At 55.7% G+C, this 21,440-nt stretch overlaps 1 protein-coding gene across 2 annotated transcripts; it reads left to right on the forward strand.

The window, feature by feature from the left end:
* Positions 1–5: 5 nt before the first annotated feature.
* PPP1R18 (protein phosphatase 1 regulatory subunit 18) lies at positions 6–18,885 on the forward strand. 2 transcript variants are annotated; one of them, XM_014608259.3, is made up of 4 exons: positions 14–520; positions 1,227–3,273; positions 17,462–17,669; positions 18,350–18,885. In XM_014608259.3, the coding sequence occupies exons 2-4, from the start codon at positions 1,234–1,236 to the stop codon at positions 18,367–18,369; spliced, it is 2,268 nt and encodes a 755-aa protein (XP_014463745.2). In that variant the 5' UTR covers positions 14–520; positions 1,227–1,233; the 3' UTR covers positions 18,370–18,885. The 2 variants fall into 2 exon arrangements, with proteins under 2 accessions (XP_059571063.1, XP_014463745.2); XM_059715080.1 differs by lacking the exon at positions 17,462–17,669 and having other exon boundaries at positions 6–520.
* The last annotated feature ends 2,555 nt before the right edge of the window (positions 18,886–21,440 follow it).

Raw genomic sequence — 21,440 nt, forward strand, 5'->3', positions numbered from 1 at the left:
GGGCCCGGCTCTGTCGAGCGCAGTCAATCCGTGCCGGCCTCTGCCCGCCGCGGCCGCTGCCCGTGGGCGCTGTGCAGGAATCCCGCGGCGCCCCCCGCCCGCCCGCCCCGCCCCGCATTGTCTCCCCGCGCCTTCACACACAAAGACCCGGCGGAGGCGGCGGCGGCGGCGGCAGCGCCCGCCCCGGCGGATCGGGGCCCCCCGGATCGGGGCCCGCCCAGCCGCGCGGCGCCCGCCCCCGGACGCCTGGGTCCCCGGGGCTGCCCCCACCCCCACGCCGGTTCCGCGAAACTCCCGCGACCGGGAACCCCCTCCCCGCCTCCCTCCTTCCCTGCCTGCCTGCCCGGCGCGGGGCGGGCGCCTGGTTCCGTCTGCCCCGCGGTCCGGAACCCCCGAGCCCCGCCCGGGACAAAAGGAGCCTCCTTCCCTCCCTGCCCATCACTCCGACGCCCGGGTCCTGCGAGCCACGGAGCGCTTGAAGCCTCCCAGCCCGGACGCCTGGGTCCCGCCGCTCGCCGGGGTAATTATGCTGCCCCCTCCCGCACCCCTTCCCCTCCGGTGGGTTGAAAGGAGCCCCCACCCACCCCAGGAAAGCCCGACGGGGTCCCCCGCGCCGCGCCCGGCCCCTGCCCCGGCCCCTGCCCCTGCCCCTGCCCCCGCCGGGCTGCAGGCTGGGTCGGGCTCCGGAGCGCGTGGCCTCCCGGCCGGGCCCCGGGGACGCTCGGCCGCCGCGTGCCGGGCTGTCAGGAGGCCCCGCCGGCAGCGGGCAGGGAGGGGCTGTCAGGCGGAGCCGGCTGCGAGGGGGGAGAATTTGGTTCATCTCCTTTCTCTCTCTGCCGGAAGCCCGTGTGATCCCGGCGCCGCCTCCCCCTCGACCTCCCCATCACCCTGTCCCTCTTTCACCCTCTCCCTCGCCCGGCTTCCATGCCCGCTCTCTTCCTCACCCTCCTCTGTCCTTTCTTCCTGGCCTCTCAGTCCCTCCTTTCGCAAGCCCTCCTTCCCCACCGCTTCCTCCATCATTGACTCTCTTTCCTTCCCTTCCCGCTCTCTCCCAGCCTCCATTCCTTCCACCATCCCTCTTTCCTCCTGACACTCTTTCTTCTTAAATCAGGCCTCCTTCCCTGGCTCTCTCTATCCCTCCTCCTTCCCATTCTTCTCTCTTACAATCCTTTGTCCTCCTTTCTGCCCTTTAAACTTTCCCTTCCTTGCCTGCCCCCCCACCCCAGGGCCACGATGTCGGCTCCCTCGTCCTTGCCCGATTGGAAGCTGATGCTCTTGGAGCGGAAGCGGAAGGAAGAGGAGGAGGCGCGGCGCCGGGAGCGGGAGCAGCAGGACCGCATGGCCAAGATGCCTGCATGGAAGCGGGAGATCATCGAGCGCCGCCGTGCCAAGCAGGGCTCCAGCACTTCCTTCTCTGAGCCTGGAGGCAGCAGCGAGGGCGGCGGTGGCAGCAGTGGAGGAGCTGGGCCCCCCTTGGCTGGGGTGGGAGCCCCAAGCCCTGGGGAGGAGCCCAGCAGTGAGGAGAGCGCCGTTCTGCAGGAGAAGATTGGCCCCGTGCACCAGAACCCCTTCATCCAGCTGGAGAAGCGCCGCAAGGAAACAGCGGCACCGGACAGCGACCCAGCCAGCGCCAAGGCCAAGCAGCTGGCGGACGCCTACAGTCAGATCCCTGGCATCCGCACCCTGAGGGCCGACAACGTCATCATCATTGAGTCGGTGCCCGACGTCGAAGGGGCTCCACTGGGCACAGGGGCTGAGCGGCATCGGTGGCCAGCGGAGGTGAAATCTGGCAGCGTGGAGTCCCTGAATGAGCTGCTGGTGCGGCCGGGCGGGAGCGTGACGGAGATCCGGGCGGGTGAGGTCTTCATCGTCAAGTCAACCGTGAGCCGCAGTGCGGAGGACCTCAACTCCTGTGGCCAGGGGCACGGGGATGTGGGCTACCAGTCGGCGCGGCCAGAGCAGCGTCGTGGGCGGGTCAGCAAGCTGCTGAGCCACTTCAGCCAGGACGGTGGCGGTGGCGGTGTGGGGCCGCCCCAGCGCCCGGTCAGGTCCCTCAGCACTGAGAACCTTGCTGATGGCTCCTATGAGCACCCCTTGGAGACCAGGAAGCTGGATCCTGGCCTGGCCCGGCAGCATGGCAGGTCTTCCAGCCCATCCTGCGACCTGCCAGGGCTTGGCGCCTCCGCACCACCCCAAGCGCCCCTCTTCACGGTGGCCTCCTTCCGCAATCAGTTTGAAGCCAGGTCTAGTGGCGAGGCCTGGCTGGAGAGCCCTCCACGGCGCTTCTCGCTTGGCAAGTCTTGGAACCAAGAGGCAGCCTCGCCAGAGAGGGGGCCCCGGCTTGGCAGTGACAGTCGTGCGGCGGGCACGGTACCACCAGGCTCACGAGGCAGGGAGGCCACCTCTCCAGAGAGGAGAGCTAGGCCTAGCAGCGGTGATCGGCTGGCAGCAGCGCCCGGTCCCCAAAGCACCGAGGCCGCCTTGCCAGAAAGCGGGGCCCAGCCCAGAGGTGGTGGCTCAGTGGCTGCGGGGCCAGGCCTAAAGGACAAGGAGGCCCTCTCCCCAGAGTGGGGCGCGAGGCACGATGGCAGTGGCCCAAACACAGTCATGCCAAGCCCACAGGGCAAGGAGGCTGCCTCTCCAGAGAGGGGAGGCTGGGACTTGAAGGCCACCTTGCTGGATGTGATGAGCACAGGTGAGGCGTTGGAGCCAGGCCCAGCAGCCATGCTGGAGCCTGATGCCGACACACAGGCCAAGGCCCTGGCCAGCTTGCGCCTGCAGTCACGCAACTCCTTCATGGTGGTGCCGCGGCGGGCCAGCAGCTCCCCTCCCCCCTCCTCCGACGCCGCCGAACCCAGGCAGGAAACCGGCACTTCTCCTTCTCCTCCCCCAAAGCCCGTGGCTGTTCTCAGCTCTGCTTCCTCCCTGAGTTGTGAGCAGACGCCCCCGCCAGCCAGCGCTGAGGAGCCAGGCGACGGGGAGGCCATGAGGCGTGTGGGGGCCCGACCAGCCCGGGAGCTGGGAGGGGTGTCGCTGGTGCCACACCCAGCCGTGCAACGCCGGAGCGGCAACACCATCACCATCAACCCACGCAAGGCCCCGGTGCCGGCGCCCACCGTGGAGAATGGCATCGAGGGTGTGCCAGGGTCAGACAAAGCAGCCATGGCGCCGGTGAAGAAGCGGTACCCCACGGCTGAGGAGATCCAGGTGATCGGAGGGTACCTGTCCCTGCAGAGGTCCTGCCTGGCCAAGAACGACCCCCACCGCAAAAAGGTGAGCAGGGCCCAGGGCATTGCACGCATCCACCCTTCCCACCTCTGTGCTCCTTTCCACTCATGCTCTCCCATTCCTCCTTTCCCTCTCGTTCACTGTCTCTGCCTCATTCTTTCTTCCCCCTCTTCTAGGCCTCTTTCTCTTTCATTTACTCTCCTCCCTTCTTTTTCTCCATTTCTCTCTTCATTGTTCTCTTACCTTGTCTTGCTGTCAAATCTCCCTTCTTCCTCCCCTGCTTCTTACTCCTTCATTTTTCTCTTTCTCATTCGCTCCTTCCTTCTGGTCTTTCTTTCCTGATTCTGTCTCTTGCTCTTTCTCTCCTTGCTCCCTTGAATCTTTTTCTTTCTTCCTCGTCTTTTCCCCTTTTTTCCTTCATTTCCCTGGCCCTTGCTCTTATTCTTTCTCCCTTTCACACTTTCCTCCCATCTCTATCATTTCTTTTCTCTTTTGCTTCCCTCCCTCCTTCATTCCATCTTCCCTTCTTCATTTTCACACTTCCTCTCGCTCCTCCCTTCTTCTTCCTCCCTCCCTCCAGCCTTTCTACCTGCCTCTCATGGGGAGCACTGTACCCAAGATGGAGTCCTGCCCCAGGCTGCTCTTCGCCATGGCTAGCCATGTGTTTTTGGCCCTAGGGGCTCCCAGCCTGGCTCCTGTTGTGATGTCTCATGCCCTCGTGGACGAGTGATGTATGGCATGTGGTGGGGCAAGGGCTCTCGCGGGATCCCTGTTGCGGGTGCGTGTGTGTGAAGCGGAAACAGCTCCACCCTGTTCTCATGGCGCAACATCAGGAAGGGCTGACGGAGGACAGGCTGCGGACAGGAAAGGAACCAAACTGACTGCAGCACATCCAGAAAGCGTCAGGTGCCAGGCAGGAGCTGGTGCTGCCTGGGTGGGAAAAGGACCCATGTCCCATTCTCTGATACCCCAAGCCACTTAGTCCTCCTGAGAGAGGAAAACCGTGCTGTCCCACCCCCAGTACTAGAGCCAGCCCATACTTTTGAACTCGCCTGCCTTGTACGGAGGGAGAGGTTTTGCTAATAACAGGTGGTTGAGATGGGGACTTTTGGTCCCAGGGGTAGGGCAGGGAATGGCATAGGGGGTCTTTCCCCTCTAGAGCTGGTTGGCTCTTGTCCAGCCCCGGATTGCACCTCCAGTGCCAGGACTCCTGGGTGTGATTGATTCCACAGCTGCGCACCGTTATTGGCTCTAAGTAGCAGAGGGACCAAGCCCAAAACAGGCCCCAGAGTCCCAGTCTGTTCTTTTCCCTCCTCTGGAGGGGTCCTCTCAGGGCAGGGAGCCATGTGGAACTGGGGGTCTCCTTCCCTGGCATTGTCCAGCCGGCATCTCTGCTGGGAGGGGAGGGCACAACACACAAAGGCTCTGAATTAGTACAAAGGCCTTTTTATGTGCCACCCCAAGCAGGGATCTGGGGTGAACCCTAGCCGGATGCGTCTTGGGGGAATACAGTAGCTGGTCTCTTCTCTGCTTCATAAGGGAGTTATTTAGCTGGGAGAGTCGCTATGCAAGAGGCGCGCCGCCTCATCTTTGTTGCTGAGTATCAGCAGCATTTTTGCAGCCAAATACAGAAACTCTGTCCAGTTTCCCGTCACTAGTGACTGGAGAAACTGCTCCAGGAAACATCCCCTTGTGGTATGAATCCTGTCCAGCTGCCGGGCAGAACAGCTCTGCCTACAGATACAGAAGAAGCCGGTGGAAAATCTTTCCACCCATAATGTACATTCAAGGAAATACTTGGGTATCTTGCAACATTTGCTTCAAAGGACTGGAGCATTCACGAGTAACTTGACCACAGCTCAGCCAAATTACTGTAGGATTACAGGGTAAATACAGTAAAGCAGCGGGCTGTAGGACTGTTAGACAGCTGTAATGTTGTACAGCATGACTGCAAGATAATAGTGTGTGAGAGAGTAACAGATCACAACACTTCTAAATTACTCTCATAGTGCATAAAAAATGTAAACTAGATTATTCTACAGCACTAGGTTCTTACTATTAATATCACCATTGCAAGTGAAAGTACTAAAGCACTATTACTCAAAACTGCTGCAAGCTAATAGAGTATTATAAAGTACTAGGTCCCAGTACTGCTTAATTACTGGACTATAACATAATAAAGATACAATAATATACAGGAGTGTTCTGGAGTAATAGAATTTAATAATTTTAAATTGCTTCAGTATTGAAAAAATACTGAAAAATATTAAATTATTCTAGAGGAGCATCCCAATACTGAATTGCTGTACTGTCGCTGAAAGTTTCTGCAAAATACTGATGTATTCTTGAGTAATATCACAAGAGTGCTTTAATGTTGTCATAAAATGCAAGAGTAATAAGTGACAGCAGTGTGAAATTAGCATAGCACTGTATGAATTTACCAGAAATAATAGAGTATTTCAGAGTATGAGATTGTGGTACTGGTAATTACGACAGCATTGGTTAAAATTGCTGCAAAGCATTGCAGTATTTGACAGAAGCATCTCAAAATATTGTTGAATTACTGAGCAGGTTAGGTTATAGCAATTGTTTTAGAATTCCACAGTAATTCCAGAGAAAGAGAGCACCAAGCTGTTACTTTATTTCAGCATTGCACAGTATTTATTTGGGGGAAGAAATAATATAAAGTACTGGAAGCATTCCGGATGTGTTGGAAAGTCATAGCTCACAATACTATGAGAATAGTACAGTGCTATACAGCAAGAGCATCAAACTATCCTACTCTATAGTATTAGATCACAGTACTGTCGAATTACTCCAGTACTTCCCAGTAAGTGTTTGAGGTCCTTAAAAATAAAATTTGCAGTGGTTCATTGTCCTCAGTGCACTCCATAAAGAACGATCATGTTTATTAACCTAATTTGCCTGTCATCCATCCAGCCACACTTAGGTCTCAGTCTCTAATCCACATTATCTTCTCTTTCTAATCCCAGAGCATTCACCTCTAGGCAGGAATGCTCCTATAACCTCCTCCAGGCCAGCTCCTATGACAGGTGTCACTGTGGCCCCTTTAATACTTCAGAGAACAGCTCTGCAATTTTGGCGTGGCCGGGAATCAAACAGCGCACAGGCCATATACACTGGGGGTGTCTCCCCCAGTATCCTACACCACACATGGCCCCCAGCCCCCTTGGCTCCAGCAGCAGCACACAGCCCCCACAATCCTGAGGCTTTACGTGCCACACAGCAGTAGGAAAGGCAGCTGCAGGAGTCCTCACAAGCTGCATGTAGCATACGAACTGCCGGTTGGACACCCCTGATTTAGAGCACGCCCCATTTGGTACACACTAGACACCCTCTCCCCCCATCAGGAGTAGATTCCCCTGCTAGTGATGATTTAACTTCCACTTTGAGTAGCTCAGGGTCTGGTCCCACATACCTGTGGCCCTGGCCTCTTGCCATGATTGTTGTTCTGAACCATTGCAGGAACTGTTACTCCAGAGTAAGGTGGGGACTTTATTCTCAATCCACCCTGCTGGGGCTCAACCTTCACCTTCCAGAGCAGCTCTGTGCTGGCCAAGGTTTGCCTCAATGCATGTGTTTGCATGATAAGAGCCTTATCCCCTGCTTTAGAAAATTCCTTTGGCTGTTGCTCTAGAACCTATTGGTGCCCATTATTGTAGAAATCGATAGCAGTGGGTGCTGCAGAGCACTGAGATACAGTGCCATGATGGCAAGACACTGCAGTAACCAGCGCTCTGAAACTTAACGGGCAGAGGGGTTTCCCTCCAGAACAAAGTGTCTGTTTTTCTTGAATGCACTGAAAGAGCAATGGATTACAGACCTAGAATATGACGTGGGAAGGGCTGGCGCTCTATATCAGTGTTTTTCAATCTGTGGGTTGCAACTCAAAAGTGGGTCGCAAGAATATATGAAAGGGCTCGCAAGCAAACGTTCAAAATGGATTTTCCTTTAAAGGAAAAAACCATGGGAAACCGTGGCTTTTCCCATGCAGGCTGGCAGAGTTCCAGCTTGCAGGGGGCTGCTTGGGGCCCCCCATAGCCCACATACCACCCCCCTGCCTTACACACTAGGCCCAGGAGCAGGGGGCAGTGGGTCAGGAGTGAGAGGCATTAGGTCAAGACTGGCTGTCGATGTTTACAAATGGGTCCTGGCACAAAAAAGGTTGAGAACCACTGCTCTAGATGCCAGGTGATGCGGTAGAAGGGTAGCACAGTGCAGATCTAAAACAAGTGGCTGGCTGGTGCTCTCAAATGCAGACAGTGTTGCTCTGGAATATAGTGTCAGCAGGATTCTCCCTCCGTACAGCAGTGACAGGTTGCTTTAGGGCCCCATGGATGGGCAAGGTGGCTTGAGCTCTAGGTTGTAGAACATAGCTCCGGTGAGGGCTGTTCTGGACTGCAGAGGCCATCACTCAAGGCCATACCCTTGTTCTTTCCCTTCCCCCCTGGGAAGCCATGTGCTGAAGGTGTAGATCTTGGGGTGGGGGGTCACACTAGATCTCATGGGTTACGAGTGCTTTTTGGAGTGCATTGAGGTTGCTCTGCACCGTGGTAGAGGGGCAGCATGTTGAAGCTCTGGACTGTATGGTTGGGATGCCACTCTAAAACACGCAGGCTCTCTTTCTGGACTGTTGCAGGACCACTTTAGCATGTCAAGGCACAGGCCATTGCCCTGGGACAACTCCCCTCTAGAATAATGCCCAGTGCTCCCCAGGCAGTGCTGTCCTGATAGCCCTGGCAGAGGCATCCTGCTCTGGTTCTTCCTCCTTCTGCTGGATGTTTCAGCACCAGCTCTCCCTTATCTTCAGGACAGGCTGAAGCAGTCAGGTCCATCTGGGTTCACTCCAGTGCAGGACTGTCTGGCTGCAGCAGGCCTGGAGTGCCTTGCTTGCTTGCTTTCGCCTTTTCGTCCTCAGGCTCCAGGCTGAGCCACCACCCCCCCAGTCCACAGAGAAAGCAGTGCTGACATCAGCTCCCCACAGCAACTCGCTCCCCTCCTTCTTCCCTTGACCAGTGCCAGCAGCGCGGAGGCCTGCAGTGGGGCAGTGCAAGGAGCTGAGCAGTAGGGCAGTGAAGGGAGCATGAGGACAGCTGTATGCAGGGTTAGGGAAGGGGCAGCTCAGAGGGGTGGGATGGGGAGGTGCGAGTGTAATACTGAGTCAGCACTTCCTCTTTTCTTCTCCACGTGGAGGGGGAGGGGAGTGGGTTAGAGGCTGGGTGTCAGGACACCTGGGTTCTGTCCCCGGTTAGATACATGTTGCCATCCATCCTTAGTGCATCAGCCTGGCATTTTTTCTGCAAAACACCCTTGTTCTTTCCCTTCCTACCCAGATGTGTCCACCCTCTCCTCACTCTGCCAGTTGTTGTCCTCAGCTGCCCCCTGGCTGGGTCTCACAGCTCAAGCCTGGAGCCCACTGCCCTTGCAGATGCCCTGGGGCTGCGCTGCCTTGCCCAGCCTTTGCTCTTCCCTAGTGCCCCCCCGCCCGCAGTTCCCAAGAGCAAGGGAAGGTGGTGAGCTTAGGGGTGTGGCTCCGTCCTGTTTCTCTCCCATCTCAACCCCATGGACTCACCTGGATTTTTCATAAAGGGCCTCAGGGCATGTTCTCATACAGAAGTCATGTCCCCACCCTCCTCCCTGTTAACATGCAGCTGTCTCCGGTAGGGCAGGAATGCTACCTGGTGACTAGAGTGGAGAGGGATGGGAGTCAGGATTCCTGCGGTTCATCCACAGCTCTGGAAGGAGCGTTGGGTCTGCTGTCAAAGCAGGGGGAGACTGGAGCCAGGACTCCTGGGGTCTCTTCTAGCTCAGGGAGGGGAATGGGGTCTAGGGGATGAGAAAGGGGGGTGCCCAGGAGAGAGGATGTCTGGTTGTAACCCAGCTCAGGGAGAGCTTTATGAGACATGGTGAGAAAGAGACAGAAACAGAGGAAGTGTCTGTGTCCACAACAGGAAGAGAAAGACTCAGAGGCTGTGGGAGAGTCACGATCATGAAAGAGGCTCAGAGACGGGGCAATGCAGACACAGTCTGTGGCTTTGTGTGAGAGTGTGTGTACATGGATCAGGCAGAGCGCAGGCTGTGGGAGAACAGACATATGTCAGGGGACAGGCCAAGGCCCAGTCTGTGCTGGCCCCTGCCCAGCCTGGGATAGGGTCCCACAGTGTACACTGGGCAGGGCGGACTGGACTGCAGTGGGGGAAGGGTTATGGGGCTGGCAGGAGATAAGGGCTGGAAGGAGGTGTGAGTGGGGAGGGGATCATGGCCCCCTTGAGCTCCTGCAGGCAGGAGCTGCTAGCCGTTTTTTTCCAAAGGAAGTCATTAAAAACGCTGAGGTCAAGGTTGACAAGGTTGCCACAGTTACTATAAGCAAGGGGAGGGCACCTTAACCCTTCATCTCCTCCAGAATGGACGTCACTGGGATGCCTCATTAATGTCCCCCCAAAGCTCCCAGTCACCCCTCTCCCCATGCCTATAACCTCCCAAGTGCATCTTTGCAGGGATCTTGACTTGATTTCCCCAGCCTGGCACCAGGGAGATGTGAAACAGAGCCCTTCCCCTCTAGGAGAGATCTGGTTTCATTCTCATTGACATGTCATAAGTTGTCAGGCCTCAACCCAGCTCCCAGCAGGACCAGTGACCCCACTCCCCTCCAACTTTGTACGGGCCCCATCCTCAGAGGAGGATCCCTGCAGGGGCTGCAGTGTCTCTAGGAAGCGCTGTGTAGGGTGAGGACTCTCAGCTACTGTCCCAGCTGGCCCCCACCCTGGGCATTAATTATCCAGAGGCCTCTGGGGTGCCCAGTCCAGCCCCTTCTCCCCCCAACCCTGCATCTTTTTGAAAACAGGAAGTGGGAAACATATGGGGCGGAAAAGGGAGGGGAGAGTGAGGTCAGGCCAGCCCAGCTCAGGAAGTGGTTGTTGCAGCGTAGAGCAAAAGCAGCAGCTGGTGGAGTGGCTGGGAGCCAGGACGCCTGGGTCCTCTCCCCAGGTCTTGTGGTCTACGGCAGAGGGGCAGGAACAACGGGGCTCCTGGGTTCCTTCCCCAGCTCTGGGAAAGGGAGTGGGCTACAGCTGGGAGCCAGGACGCCTGGGTCCTTTTTCTAGTTCTGCCATCAACCCTTTTTGTACCTCAGTTTCCCTATCCTCACCAACCACTGCAAGTTAGCCAGCCAAACACCTAACAAAAGAGGCTGGAGCAAGTGAAAGGAATTCAATCAATATTAAAGGTTGGATGAGGATAGCAAAGCTATCACCTGACCCCTTCAAATCGGGGTCCTAAGGCTGTGAGCCAGGGTATAACATCAGCCATTGTCCTTGGGCAGCCTCCATCAATAGCATTAGACCACTAGAGGCAATTACACAAACAATCCACTTCTTAATTTAGCTAATTCCCTTTGACAAGGACAGTTCCCTGCGGGACCAGGGAGAGGGACGGCTCAGAGGAGCTGTGATGAGACTGGGGTCTGGGAGCCAGGACTCCTGGGTTTCATTCCCAGTTCTGAGAAAGCCCCTGAGATGGAAACACCTCCCCTGGGCCCTGACCTGCAGGATGCAGGCAGCACCAGCAGCAAGGGGCTGACATGCACCTCTGCCTGCTGCTTGGGTGGCATCTGCCCACGCTAGCCCTGCAGCTCCTGCAGACCTAGCCTGAGGGAGCTGTGAGCAAATGAGCTCAGGGCTTGTTAGCTGGAGCATGCAGCTCAGTGCAGACACTCTGCCCCTGTGCTTACTCCACTTCCTGACAGGGTTTTCAGCCCACACCTTGCTTGTGCTGCTGCTCACCATCACTGTGTGGGTGCTACACAGGCTCTTGAGCAGGAGGCAGCGGCCCTTGGAGGAGTCAGGCCCCACTGGGGTGGATGGGACCAGTTGGCGAAGGCATTGGGACTCTTGAGGTCTCAACCCAGGGCCATTCATGCCCCCACCCGTTAGGAGCAAGCTATGGGATTTATTGTAGGGTCTTCCAGAGGATGAGGCTGTGGCCAGAGCAGCCACTGGTTCCCTTTCCTGCAAATGCCAAAATATGGTATGTCCAAAGTCCAACTCGCCACATCTGGCCTCTGTCCGGGGGGGGGGGGAAGGGGCAGGACTACTGCCCCTGGAGCCAAGCACATGGTTCAGTGTCCTGTGGTATCCCATGGACCATGTCTCTTGGTACTAGGCAGAGCAGGCCACAAAGACAGCAAACTGGGGATGGATAGGTGGAAATAGTGGAGCATGGATGGGTAGAGCTGAGGGCAGAGGAATAGGTCAGATATGGGAGAGCTAGGGCTTGTGGTGGGTGGACAGATCAACTGAAAGTAGGAAGGATGGTCGGCGGGGTTAGGCATCGATCAGTCCAGGCTGTGGGGGGAGTGGAAGACAGATGGATGGAGGGATGGACTTACTTGGCAGGGGAGATACCATGGTAATGATTTCAGCCCAAGTGGCTTGGGGAGAGCCCCTTCTTCCCGGCCTTGAATGACATGGTGTAGTGGAGGGTGGAGACTTGTACATTGCATTGCAGGCAGGTCCCGTACCATAGCCTCCTGGGCGAGGATCTTGGCTACACAGTTTTTGGTGATGGAGGATTGCTATCAGAATATCTCTATAGTATGGGATTGCTTCAGGATTTCTCTATAGCTTGCTCCATCAGCCTTTTCTGTAGGGCCACGCGAGACTAGGGGCCATCTGAACTCCAAGGCCTCCAGGCTTGGCGCTTGCATGCAGGATGCCTGCCATGGATTTGGGAGTATCTGAAGCCCTGGGGTGAAGAGTCTGGAAGGGAGGGCATAGCACCACACAGATTTGAACAATTGAGCTCTGCTTAGTTGATAGAATTTGTAACTGATTTGGCTGAGATAAAAAATTAAAAAAAAAAAGAGGATGGAGTAATGGAGAGCTTGAGGGATGGAGTAGGCGTCTTACTGGTGACTCTTTTGCCTGTTTACCTAGCAGGCCACACGGTGTTCTTATACCCTGATGGTCTCCACTTCTTGCTCTGGGTTTGTCATAGGCACTTTGGGATCTGGGCAGGGACAGGACCACACACTTTCTTCCAGAAACCACCACAGAGGGGACAGAGCTCACTGGAGCTGGTTTGCAGATGGCTGGCACGAGGCCAGCAGGAGTCCAGCTGATATCAGTACATCAGTCCTCTCTGAGCTCCCCACACTCCACCCCAAGCTCTAAGGCATGGAAAAAGGGCCAGAAGGACAGCAGCAGGGAGACTGTGCTGGGTGGGGGAATGAGGCATCCTGACAAGTGGTACGGAGATGGTGCTAGGCACCGCACAGGCTCAGGCTCTGGAGCATGGCAGGGGGACTGGATGGCTGCAGGCCTGGGTGAAGATTGGAACTGGGTTTGGAGATTAGTGGCTGCCTCCAGACAGTGGCAGGAGCTGAGAGATTTGCAACCATGTCTGGTACATCACAGTCAGGAGGTTCCCAGCTGTTCCCTGCACAGAGGGCTGGGGAGTGGGGCTCTGCCGCCTGTCAGGCTGGTCACAGTTCAGATTGGAGGTCAGTGCCAAGTCCGTCCCCCCCCCCCCCACTGGCCTTGACAGGTGGTGGGTAGCCTATCTGGAGGAGCCAGGACGGAGCAGGGCTACAGCTGTGTGTCGTGGAACAGCAGCTGGATCCCAGCCTCCCCTCCCCCTGAGCTAGGCCTGCTCTTTCCTTATTTAGGAGCCGGCAGCAGGGCAGAGCCAGTGACTCAGGCACATTCCAGAGCTGGGCCCGGAGGGGGGGCAGCAGCTGGGGGAGAGGAGGGGCAGCAGCACGAGGAGCCCAGGGAAGAAGAGGGGGGTCAGGGAAGAGAGGGGTGTAGGGGAAAAGAGACAGAGAGTATGGCGAGACCATTCATTCTTCCTTTGTCTCAGCCTCTTGCCCCTCCTCCCACTGCTTTTCCTTCTTTCTTTCCATCACCCACTCTCTCCTGCCCTCCCTCCCGCACACATTCTCTTGCTTTTAATCCCGTCCACTCCTCCACTTGGACTTGCTTGGGTTTTTTTCCATATTCTCTTCACTCTGCCTTTCCTCGTATTATGCTTCTGCTTCCAGCTGTCCCACTCCTCCTTCCCCATCTTTTCCTCTTCCCCCATGGTTTTTTGTCCCCGGAGGCCTCTCCCTCTTCTTTTTAGACTTTCTCCTGCTGTTCTTTCAGCTCCCCTGCACTGCCTCACCTTCCTCTCCTCCTGTTCATTTTCACTCTTACCCTGCTCTTTCAGTCTTGTTAGCCCTCTCTCCTTTATTCCTCCTCCCTGAGGTTTCCACTCTCCTCTTTCTCGGGCCCTCTTCCACTTTCACACCTCTTCTTCTCGCTATTTCACACCCCATTTTCTCCCACATTTCCTCATTCTGTTGTTCTGTCAGTGACTTCCCCCCCTGCACCTGTCTCGCTCCTATCCTCCTTTCACTTCTTGCTTCTCAGACTCCCCCATGTGACAAAGCTAACCTATTTAACAATTTCTTTGCCTCCATTTTTCTGAGCAGGGACCGCGTCGCACCCCACACCGGGATCCCCAAAGGCACCAGGGGAGGCGCGCCCAGGCCTAGGGTCAGTGAGAACCTAGTCAGGGAACTTCTGGAGGGACTGAACGTATTTAAATCAGCTGGGCCTGACAATCTCCACCCCAGGGCGCTGAGAGAATGAACAGAGGTCATGGCGGGACCCCTGGCAGAGCTTTACGAGCACTCGTGGTGCTCTGGTGTGGTGCCAGAGGACTGGAAAAGGACCAATGTGGTTCCCATTTTCAAAAAAGGGAGGAAGGAGGACCCAGGAAACTATAGGCCAGTCAGTCTTACCTCGATCCTGGGTAAGCTTTTTGAGAAAATTATCCTAGCGCATGTCCACGAGGGGCCGGCAGGGGAGGTTATGCCTAGGGGCAACCGACATGGGTTCATTAGAGGCGGGTCCTATCAGACCAACCTGGTGGCCTTCTATGACCAGGTCACAAAATCCTTGGACGCAGGTGTAGCAGTGGACATAATCTTTCTGGACTTTAGGAAGGCCTTCAACACTGTCTCTCACCCCATTCTCATTAAATAACTAGGGGACTGTGGCGTCAACACCTACGCAGTCAGATGGGTCACTAACTGGCTGGAGGGCCGCACCCAGAGAGTGATTGTGGGCAGTGGGGTCCCCAGGGCTCGGTCCTCAGACCCGCACTGTTCAACATCTTCATTAGTGACTTGGACAAGGGGGTAAAAAGCACCCTGTTCAAATTCGCAGATGACACTAAGATGTGGGTGATGTGGGCATGCTAGAAGGGAGGAACAGGCTGCAATCAGACCTAGACAGGTTACAGGGGTGGGCGGATGAGAACAGGATGGGTTTCAACACTGACAAGTGCAAGGTGCTGCACCTGGGGAGGAAGAACCAGCAGCACACCTACAGGCTGGGAAACTCCCTTCACACCAGTGCAGAGGCAGAAAAGGATCTTGGAGTCATTATTGACGCCAAAATGAACATGGGCCGACAGTGTGGGGATGCGGTCAGGAAGGCCAACCGCACCTTGTCATGCATCCACAGATGCATCTTTAGCAGTACCAAGGAGGTGATCCTCCCCCTCTATGCCACACTGGTCAGGCCGCAGGTGGAGTACTGCATCCAGTTCTGAGCACCGCACTTCAGGAGGGATGTGGACAGCATTGAGAGGGTGCAGAGGAGGGCCACTCGCATGATCAGGGGTCAGCAGGGCAGGTCGTACGAGGAGAGGCTATGGGACCTGAACCTGTTCAGCCTCCACAAGAGAAGGCTGAGGGGGATCTAGTGGCCGCTTACAAACTAGTCAGAGGGGACCAGCAGGCATTGGGGGAGTCCCTGTTCTCCCGAGCGCTACCAGGAGTGACAAGAAATAATGGTCACAAGCTGGCAGAGGGTAGATTTAAACTAGAGATCAGGAGGCGCTACTTCGTTGTCAGGGCAGCTAGGATCTGGAACCAACTTCCAAGAGAAGTGGTGCTGGCTCCAAGGTGAAGAGGAGGCTGGATAAACACCTTGCCGGGGTCATTTGACCCCAGTACTCTTTCCTGCCATGACAGGGGGTTGGACTAGATGATCTGCTCAGCTCCCTTCCGACCCTACAAACTATGCTTTTCTTTTCTGCCACACATGCTCTCTGTACTCCACCGCTCCATGGGCTCGCTGTTTTGCACTCCCGAGCTTTCATACTCCCTTCCCCCCTGTGCTTCCCTAGGGCCTGTCCTCTGTCATGCATGCACTCTTTCATCTCTGCTGTCACATCCCCTCATTCTCCATACTGGTGGCTGTCCTGGCAGCGTGGCCCCACCATCCCCCACTCCCTTTCAAGCTTTCCCCCATCACTCTCCCAAGATGGACACCCACCACAAAGCTCCCTGAACCCCAAGACAAATTCCTCCCTGCCATGTGACCCCTCTCCCACCTTCCCCAGCCCCTGCCCTTCCCCCAGCTTGTTAATAACCTTCAGTTAATTGTGATTAGCAGAGAGCAGGGAGGGATTAATTCCCATAGGAACCACTTGGGCAGCAGATCTTCAGAGGCAGATCAAAGACCACCCCCATGTCACCCTATATTTTGGGCTGGCAGTGGGTGGGGGTGGTGGGCAGCACCTGGGCTAAGCCCTGAGGCAGGCAGAGCAGCAGGGCACTGGGGCTGTGCTGAGCTGGAAGACCACTGCAGACAGGCAGGGTCAGGGGACACTGACTTTTTGCAGACAGTGCTCACCCTAGCACCCCAGGTCAGCAGTCAGGGGCACTGGGCCACAGAGAGCTCTGGCATGGTCCCTAGCATGTCTACCAGAGGGACTGTGCCATCCATGGTTGATATGTACCACTGAAGCCCTGACTGTTCACACATCTGGCCAGAACTCAGCTCCATACTACTATCCAAAATCCTGCGCCCCACAGCCATGATCAGGCAGAGTCCTGACACTTTCCCTTCTTGCCCCCAGCGGCTGTGTGGCTATGACCCAGCCGTCCCACCTCAGAGGCGGTTGCATCTCAGCACCAGGGGTGTGATCCCTGTGCGGCTACGACTCCACCTGCTCTACCCCAGACGTGGCGTGGGCATATCCAAGTGCTGCATTAGGGCCCCTCCTTCCCCTATCGCTATTTGTGGCCTAGCCTGGCTGCACCTCAAGGTGAAGAGGAGGCTGTTGCCCTTGGTGAAATCGTTTTTCTCTGCAGGCAGGACAGGACAACTAATCTCATTTCCTGCAGGGTTTATCTCCTGCTGTGTCTCCTGCTGCTCTGTGCCTGGCTGGGGTGGGGGCAGGGGCACCCTCTTGGCAGGGGCACCCACCAGACCCCATGGCAGAGGGGAGAGAGTCATGAAGGCTCCCAAAGGGTTTGTTATGCTAGGGTCTCCTGTAAGCAGCAAGGGGCTTAATTGACTGCTCTGTTACTGGAGGGTCTAATGTTACTGCTTTGTTGTTGTAGGACAGGAAGTCTCAACCAGGATGTTGCAGCCCCCCTGGGGTACCTTTACACCATTTCAAGGGTGCCATGGGGTGCCACACAATGTTAGCACTGCTAAGGTGCAAACATACTACACAAGATAAACCCAGAGATTTCAGATAGGAACCCATAGTGTTAAAAGCATTCTGACCTTTGGTGGTCTGTCTGAGTTCTTTGCAACAGAAGAATCGTTCTATTATTTTTCTGTAGTAAAAAAAGAGTAAAAACAAAGAGCTGGCACCTTCCAAAGGGTGCCTTGAATTTAATGAGGGGGACTTTGAATCGAACAAGTGGAGCCTTGAGTATGAAACGGCTACTGCTGGAGGGGCTCTTGGCAGCAGGGAAGCTCAGCACGTGGGCGTTATTGTGGGACTGTGGGTGTGTTGTTGGTGGAGTGGGTCCCAGCTCTGGGGCTGGGTCCTGTGGTTTGTTGGGGAGGGGTGGATTTCTCAGCCTGTATCGTTTGCTCCTGAAGGGTCTCCAGGCCTCAGCACACAGGTGTTATTGTAGGGCCCCTCGAGAGTGGTGGAGCCCAAGCCCAGACTTGTTGTTGCAGGGGCTCTTCATGCCATGCGTACACCCCATTGGCATGTTACTGCAGGGCCTAAGACAGGACACAGCAATTGGTAATTACAGGGTCTTGCTTGATGGGGGACAGGGGAGACAAGCATCTATCCAGTATGCTAAGAGGCAGGACTCCAGGCTAGATGGCAATCCAGGCAGGGGGTGGAGAGGGGCTGAGATGCCAGGCTAGATGGGCTTGCTGGTCTGATCCTCCCTGCCTTTCCCATGCAGCTGAAGATTTCATTCAGCGAGAGCCAGCTGGAGCGCACTTTCCAGTACCCATCGGAGGGGTCCTTGCTGGAGGAGTTTGGACCCCCTGAGGAGTTGGACCTCCCACCCTCGGCCAACCCCCATGGGGAGGACGATGAGGAAGAGGAGGAGCTTCTGCTTCTTCATCGGGGCATCCCAGGGGTGCTCGGGACCAAGCCCCTCATTGTGGGTGAGTCTCCTGTGCTGCTGGAGGTTGGGGTGGGGGATGCTGTTTCTGGCAGGCAGGGCTGATCCCATGCCATAAGGGGCACTGTGCCACGGGAACAGGGTGTAGTCAGCCCTGAAGGACCACCTGGAAAATCTTAGCATCTCTCTGCTGTGCTGCCCACCCCTGGGCAAGGCTATTGCTCACCCCACTGCAGGCCTGAGGGCTCCATCTGCTGGCTGTCGCGGGGAATGGCGGGGTGCAGCTCATGCCCTGGAACAAAGGCATCCATCCAGCCTATTCCAGTTTCCATGTGTCTGACAAATTGTTCCTCCCCTGCAACCTGTGTAGCTGCAGCTGTGCTCCCAGCCCCCTCGCTCACTTCCAGTTTCCCAGTGCGCCTTGCTGCTGTGGTCAAGCACCTAGTGGATCAGAGTACTGGGGAGCTGCAAGGCAGGACACCTGGGCTCTCTTCTCACCTTGGGGCACACAGTGGGGTGAGGGAGGGTTAGAGATGTGTTTGTGGGGGCTTGGAGGTGGGATACCTGCGACCTCTCTCCAGCATGGGAGGGAAGGAGGGGCCTGGTGATTTCGAGCCCTGGAGCCTGGGAGCGTGGACTCCTGGCTTCCCTTCCCCTTTTGGTTCTCCAGTTGCTACCTCTGCTTCCCTACTCAGTTCCCCCTTTTTTTTTCTCTCCTGACAGATGAATCCTGCAGGCGGTAGCCTCGTGAGCTCCTCCTTACAGCGGGGGAAGCAGGGCTGATCCAGAAGTTGCCCTGTCACAATGGGGTCCCAGCCAGCCCCGTCTCTTTTGTCTTCCAGTAAAGTCCCAGCAAGAAGGGGGCTGAAACAGAGCAAGCACTGGAGGGCTGATAGCCCCAGGTCCCTCTTGCTGTTATCAGGACAGTGGAGCTGGGATACTGTCCATCTCTTTGACTACTCCCGGCATGGCCCAGCTGGGAATTGAGGCCAAGGAACAACATGTGATCCAGGGAGCCACAAAGAAGAACCCCCCACCCACCTGCACTGTGCTGGGAGCTCTGCTTCCCGCTGCTGGGAGAGCTCTTTAATCCCATGGACTGTATTGAGAGCTGATTCCACCTGCTGCCTGCCACAGAAACAGTAGGAGAGCTGGGCAGGGATGGACTCAGTGGTGGGGGTCGGGGGCAGTGAAAACTGCTCCCAGACACACCCGCACAAGCTTCTTTTGTAATTCTGCACCCTGTTTTGTAAGGGACTGGGGTGGGGTGGGGTGGGGTATGGAGGGGAGGGGGAGGGGTTGACTTTTGTTACAGGGGTTTTTATTTTCTAACAAAGCTGTCACAGGGGTCACAGTTAAGGGGATTCTACCGTTGAGGGAGGGCACGAGGCAGGTGGGGACACGGGACAAGTGCTGTTGGTATTGGGGAGGGGCAGGGTTCCATTTGTTACTTGTTGGGGTTCATATGTAATTGGGGCAGAGCCAACTGGTACAGGGGGCTGGCCAGTCTGTGACTGGTGGGGGGTCCTGTTGTCAATAGGAGGACATCCAGGCAGTATTAGTGGGTGGGGCAGATTGGGACTTCAGAAGGGGTTGAGGTGGGTGGGGTTGCGGGGGAGCTAGTTACATTTGGGCATAGCCATTTTTATGTACATGGTGCAAGACCTGATGCCCAGAGAGGGGAGGGCAATATGTGTTTTTTCAGGGCGGGGGGGGCGGGGGGAGATGGGACACGACACAGGAGGTAGAGTCAGTAGGGATCTGGGGAGGAGCCAGCTGAAAGTAGAGGCAGCAGGGAAGAGGAGGGAAGGATAGAGGTATGACTTCCTTGTTTAGCCACTCCGTTTCCTGTTTAGATGGAGCAACATTATTTACCTCCTTCTGTGGAGGTCCAGATGAGCAGGTCTGAGCATGGAGCAACTGTGGAATCAGATGAAGGGGTGAAGGGCAGAGTGAGGAACTGGCTGCAGTCGTCCCCTCCCCGATGAGCTCAGCTTGTTCTCAGTATTGTGATCCATGTCTTTTCCTTTCCTTTTGCACTGGAAGGAACAGATGCACCCTTGCCTGCTGCTAGGGACTGCAGCCGCCTGCCCGGACAGTGGCAGGGGCAGCCAGCTGGGGAGGGTGAGAGAGATACAGGGCGTCATGACCTCTCTTAACTTAACCCATGTCCGTGCCAGGTCTGAGCTGCAGCAGGGAGTGAGGGGGAGGGGAAGGTGGAAGGTTTGGGGGTCACCTCTGACCTTTTTCCCAACAGCGTTTTTTATTTTATAATAATAATAATAATAATAATAATAAAAGAGAGCAGTGTTGCACGTGGACCTGGCCTTCTGTTACCTGTGTTTACCTCAGCTCCTAGGGTAATGGACCAGATCATGAGGACACAGCTCCCATGCACTCCCCATGGATGGCAGATGGCACTGCAAGGACCTGTCTCCCTTGCAGCCCTTATTTGGAAGTCACAGCCTGAAATGAACCCAGATCTGCATCTCATAGATTCATAGATTGTAAAGCTGGAAGGGACCTTAGAAGATCATTGGGCCCAGCTCCCTGCATGGAGCAGGAAAAACAACAGGGGTCAGGTGACCCCAGCAAAGTGCCTGTCCAGTCTCCTCTTAAAGATTTTCAGGGTAGGCTAAAAAAAACAGGCTCTTGTTTCTGCCCAGTCTCAAACCAGGGACCTTTCACATCTTAGGCAAATATGATAACAACTACACTACAAAAACCCATCTAAAGAAACTCATCTCAATCTCTTAACTGGGATGCTGAAATGCAGCTGCCCCTGCTCTTTGGCCAGAGACCTGGCTCTGCTCTTGGTAGCACACACACTCGGTGATCACACACAGTGGATGCACCCAGTGCTGTTCCCTGTCACATTCTCTCCATCACAGCAGCACAAAGCTCTGCTGTCCTTTGCCTTACACCTGGAATCTCCCAGTTAGTGCTACAAGGGTCACATCCTATGGGGCTGCTGAATCCCTCGTGTGGCATCCAACTAGAATGCACCTTCTCTGGCTGGAAGACAATGAGGTATGTGGCTGGAGAGGATAAATCAACTTATATCTGTAAATAGGGTAAAATCCAGGCCTGTAAAAAACAAAGCTACTTTGGTAGACAGGTTATACATTGGTAAATTATAGCAGGAAGCCAATTGGGAAGAAAACTCCTATGCCTAGAAATGTCGTGAAGTGCGTGACTCAAGGGCATAGAAATATAGTAGCAATTAATAGTTTGACTCAAGCCTGGTAATGAAGGGAAATGAGCTCCCTTGTCGGTCCCTTACATCTATAGAAAGATTTAAGCAGGAAGTTGACTCACGTGTGGTCAAACAGGAACAGGGGGTGTTAAACAAAACAGGTGAGTAGGAAGCTGACTCATACCCCATTAATTGCGGGCAGAAGCCAAGTCAGGAGGCAGCACATACATATGCTGCCAGCTTCTGGATAGGTCCAGGTCAGGAGCTGGCTGGGAGCTGTGGCCCTGGTAACACTGCTTCAGACCGTGGGTTTGAGGCAAGAGGTGGGAGCATGGGTTTCAGCTGAAGTCCAAGAAAGCAATTAAAGCTGCAATCAGATGGTGGGCCACAGATTGGGACCACGTTTGCTCCTGGGAGAGTAATAGGAGGACAACTCCATGCCTGAGGCAGTGTAGCAGACGGGGCAGCACTAGGTGCCTACAGTGGTTGCTATTTTTGCACCCTGCGCGCTGTTACACTATTGCTCTCTAGTGATTGGAACAGCCCCCCGCCCGCATTAAACCCCCTGCATGAGCAGTGATGGCAACAACTGAGGGCAGAGCCCCCCTCTCTCCTAGC

This window comes from Alligator mississippiensis, chromosome 11 (genome assembly GCF_030867095.1).
Source record: "Alligator mississippiensis isolate rAllMis1 chromosome 11, rAllMis1, whole genome shotgun sequence".
In the NCBI taxonomy this organism is placed as follows: Eukaryota; Metazoa; Chordata; order Crocodylia; family Alligatoridae; genus Alligator; species Alligator mississippiensis.

Bases quoted from the DNA above. Each gene is read 5' to 3' on its own strand.
- PPP1R18 (XM_014608259.3), top strand. From the start codon at position 1,234: ATGTCGGCTCCCTCGTCCTTGCCCGATTGGAAGCTGATGCTCTTGGAG. The intron at 3,274-17,461 runs GTGAGCAGGGCC...TTTCCCATGCAG, and splicing joins ACGACCCCCACCGCAAAAAG to CTGAAGATTTCATTCAGCGA. The intron at 17,670-18,349 runs GTGAGTCTCCTG...CTCTCCTGACAG, and splicing joins GACCAAGCCCCTCATTGTGG to ATGAATCCTGCAGGCGGTAG.